The sequence below is a fragment of the Triticum urartu genome, chromosome 7 (genome assembly GCF_003073215.2).
Source record: "Triticum urartu cultivar G1812 chromosome 7, Tu2.1, whole genome shotgun sequence".
Classification (NCBI taxonomy): domain Eukaryota; kingdom Viridiplantae; phylum Streptophyta; class Magnoliopsida; order Poales; family Poaceae; genus Triticum; species Triticum urartu.
In genome coordinates, this window is record NC_053028.1 from 23,883,382 (window position 1) to 23,887,521 (window position 4,140).

General features: G+C 46.7%; 1 protein-coding gene across 1 annotated transcript; it reads right to left on the minus strand.

Annotated features, from left to right (window-relative positions):
* Positions 1-1,476: 1,476 nt before the first annotated feature.
* LOC125522396 lies at positions 1,477-2,401 on the minus strand. The gene has a single exon (XM_048687457.1). It carries the CDS (start codon positions 2,299-2,301, stop codon positions 1,663-1,665), a length of 639 nt encoding a protein of 212 aa, XP_048543414.1. The 5' UTR covers positions 2,302-2,401; the 3' UTR covers positions 1,477-1,662.
* Between the last annotated feature and the right edge of the window lie 1,739 nt (positions 2,402-4,140).

Below are 4,140 nucleotides of genomic sequence, written 5' to 3' on the forward strand. Positions count from 1 at the left end.
TAATGGATTTCATAGTCTTCTTCTTGGTTTTTTCTTCCCAAACGTTTTCACTGGCCGCCGGAACGCATGGCTTGGTGTCGACGTGCAGGGCGGACATGGTGTCGCTGACCGTGGCAGTGCAAGACGCGGCAAGCTCGGAGTTCCTCTTGGCTTTGTTCCACGCTAGCTTGGAACACGGCGAACAAGTGGAGCTGTGAAAGACCCATCATTGAACCATTCCATTGCCACAGAACGGGCAAACCATGAGTGCAAGCCGAGGTTGTTCATCTAGTGCCACTGGAGCGCTGGAGCTTGACATGGTGGTGAGAACCATCTTGAGAAAACACGAAGTGGAGGGGCTCTGTAGTTGTGTGTGCGAGATTGAGCTAAAATGGTGTAAGGAGGGGGTCTCCTATAGTTGTGTGTGCCAGAATGTAGAAGACATATGGTGTAAGGAGGAAGAAGACCCTTGGGTAGAAGAGAGGAGGGGACCATTGGAGGACTAGTAGCATCAGTGCATTTAACTGAGTTAGGTGGTTGGCGGGTGTTAGTTGAGTTGAGCTCGTGCTGTCGAATAGAAGAAGCAGACACTGTGGGAACAGAAACGCGTGGACTTTAGGACAGATACGAGCCAAAAGCAAATGAGAATACGGTGTGGCTAATATAGTGATTGAGATCCCGAGACAAGTGGGTGGGCAGGATTCCGGTGGGCAGCGTCGCCGAGTGCTCCTATGCAATTTCGTATAGCATAGACCCTAAACCCATCGTGCAAGTAATTCACCTATTATACATGAAATGCCAATGCCTACATAATTGTGCTACAATATCTGAGGTCAAATCCATCTATAAATATCATTACAAAACGTCAAATATTGTTTTTGGCAGATTTTTAAGTAATATTTGTATTTTGTCAAAAGTATATTAGTTAAACCTTAACAAGCATCCACAAAAAGTGTGATTTTTGGACATGCAATTGGTTTTGTTTAATTTTGGTGTTTATTCAGCCTTTGTCCGGATGCCACATAATTTCACATTTTTTAGTAAACATCAATCATTCACAAAACCAAAATTGGTGTAGTACTGCTTAACAATGTATCCACAGGAAAATTCATAATTTTTGGGTGAACAATTATTTTGCCAATATTGAAGTGTTTTTTATCACTCGTGGGACCCATGATACATCAATCCCATCAGTCATGCTAAACATTAGGAGCATAATTGGTTTGCTGCCAAAAATTGGCATGCCAATGTTTGGCATTGTGTCAAATATTGGCAACTACTTGGTTGGCTACGAGTTGTTTTGCCTCTCTCACATAAAGTTGCCAATGGTTGATAAGTCTCGGTATTGCCAATAGTTGGCAGTGCCAACATTTGGCAAGCCAAATATTGATAGCAAACCAATTATGCTCTAGATTATACCCGATCGCAACTTATTACACCAATAGCTGGTGTTCACTGCAACAAAGAGTAGTAAATGTCACAACGAGAGACTCGGCAGGCAGGTAAATATATGTTCGTAGTCACGCTGCTGCACTGCAGCTAGAGTTAATTCAACGCAAATAACTCGGCATGGCAGGCATCAACGCAAATAACTCGAGCTTACTACAATACAGTTTACAGATAGGTACAGTAGGTACCAAGCTAGCTAGGTCGATCTGTAGCCTTGCCCGCCCGCTTGATTGATCACACATGGGCCGGTGCGTCCAGCTTGTCGAAGCAGGGCACGTCGGCGGCGGAGTCGCCTGCGACGACGGCGATGGTCACCGGCCAGCAGTAGTACGTGGTGAGGACGCTGGTGGTGGCCATCGCCGTGTGGGTGGACAAGACCCCGCTCAGCTCCATCTCCGCGCCGGCCACGCCGCGCCCCTCATAGAGCGTGCGCACGTACCTCATCGGCAGGTCCTCCCCCGGCTCCAGCCTGGCCACCGCGGTCGCCTCGTGCGCCATACGCTGCGCCACGTCGATGCGCTGCGGCAGGTCGAACTCGGTGATCGTCGCAGCAGGTCCCGCCGACGCGTCCGTGAGCCGGACGGTGACGTTGGCGTAAACAATGGTGGCGCGCCCGCCGGGGTTGTTGGCCCTGAGGAGGACCGTGAAGACCACGACGTTGCGCGGTGGCGGCAGTGACGGGATGTAGTCGACAGCCACGCGGCCGCCGGCGAGCTTCAGCTGGAGCTTCTCGGGGCGGAGCATCACCACCACTGCCCGAACGATCACTGCCACGGCCACCAGGGTGACCACGCACGCCACCGTGCACCGCGCCGCGTATAGCCACCGGAACCTCCTCCACCAGCTCGGCGCCTTGCTCCCCTGCTCGGCCATCCGATCTGGATTTACTTATTTTTGGTCGGGGAATCGTGTACTGGCTAATGAGCTAGAGATGGACCTTTGTGTTCGTGGATGATAGAGAGATCCACTTCCGGTACCTATTTATAGAAACTTACAAGTAGAATACACTACTAGCAAGTTCCTTGGGCTAACTCCAATGCGACGACCCATTTTATCTGTCTGCATCCATTAGTTTAACTGTAAACGAACAAAAATCACGGTCCAACGCACTGACGCAAACAAACAGGTCAGCTCCAACATATTCGCGAGGGAGTGATGATGTATGATGATTATTTCAAATGCAAGTATGATGCCCTTGGAAATGCAGCCACGAGAGTGTAAGTCAAAAAGAGAGGCTAGTATTGATTTATACGTTTAGTCCACTATTGTCTTTTGAAATTTAACTTGATGCCCCGTTTGGCATATGTTTGTTATTTATTTATTTTTCGCGAAAGGGTCAAAGGTGAAATATTAAGCATCACAAGTCTTTACAAACACACCTTTACAAAAACATAGCATTGTATTAAAAAAATTAGGGATGACAAAGTCTTCTTCTTCCTGCATCCACCGGTGGCGTGCCGTGAGCATAGCTTGACGCCGCCTCTGGGCCTCCGCCTCACCGGAGCAAACTTGTTTAAATTCAGGATCTTGAAGAAGCTATGACCGGGAAGTCATCGATGCAGATCAGGAGAGGCCCGCGACCCCGATCTACAAGCAGATTGTCGTCCCGTAGAAGAAAATATTAAAAAAAAGGGTATGTAGAAACTTCGAAGACCACGAAAGTCGTCTAATCCAAATGGATCCACTGTAATTAATACTAATCGAATTGCGGATGATCCGACGGAGATACTACTCCGCACTCCCTCCTCCAACGACAAGCACACCAACGGAACAAGGAAAGGGGCGGGTGGGTGCAATGATGGTGGTACAGAGAGGGGAGGACCAAGGCGGGTGGGTGCAGAGAGGAGATGAGAGGTGCTTTTTTCAACGTCAACGCCTTGCTTAAATATCCGGAGCATGCAGAGTGACGCCATTTTGATATGCGCAGCGGCTGGAGTATGCTTCTTGGTCTGTGCGTCCCCATTGAAGCAGCGCCGCTCATCGGCCGTTCACGTCGCTCTGGCCGGTATCGTCCAATCCTGTCCGCTTTGGCTGACTAATTGGCATGAATGCGCTGCAATGACTTTGGGTGGAGCCGAGCGGGCGGACGGACACGTACCTGTTACCACTTTGATATGCAAGCACACAGAATTCAGTTTTATTTATTATTATTATTATTATTATTATTATTATTATTATTATTATTATTTAGTGATTTACTGTTTATTAGGGAGCATATGAGCTTGGGAGCCCCATACTCCAGGTCCGGCTAGTTCCCATTTGCGCGCTTTGATTACCCGTTTAGCCTATGTTCGTTATTTGCTATACATTTATTATTTGTGGATCATAGATCTTTCGATAATTTTATGTGGCTATAGTTTTGAAAGTTCACAGATTTTTTAATTCATTTATATGTACATTGCTGCCTAAAGGTTCAATCTATTTTTGTTTGTCCCCAGCACCCTGATATACACTACCAAACTCGTTTGACATTGAATTTTAAAAAAAACTTGTTTGACATTTGCAAATTGTGCCGCTGATTTAATTAATTATCTTTTTTTTGTTTTCAAGAAAACAATATTATTCTCATGTTTTGTTTCTTCATCTGTATATCTTTTTTGGATCACTCTGTTTCTCTCTCTTCGGTTGGTATACACTAGTTTCACATTTTCAAAACTTGCAACGTTGTGTATTTGTATTGTACCACTGACGCGTGTCCTTTGAATTTTCAGT

Bases quoted from the DNA above. Each gene is read 5' to 3' on its own strand.
- LOC125522396 (XM_048687457.1), bottom strand. From the start codon at position 2,301: ATGGCCGAGCAGGGGAGCAAGGCGCCGAGCTGGTGGAGGAGGTTCCGG.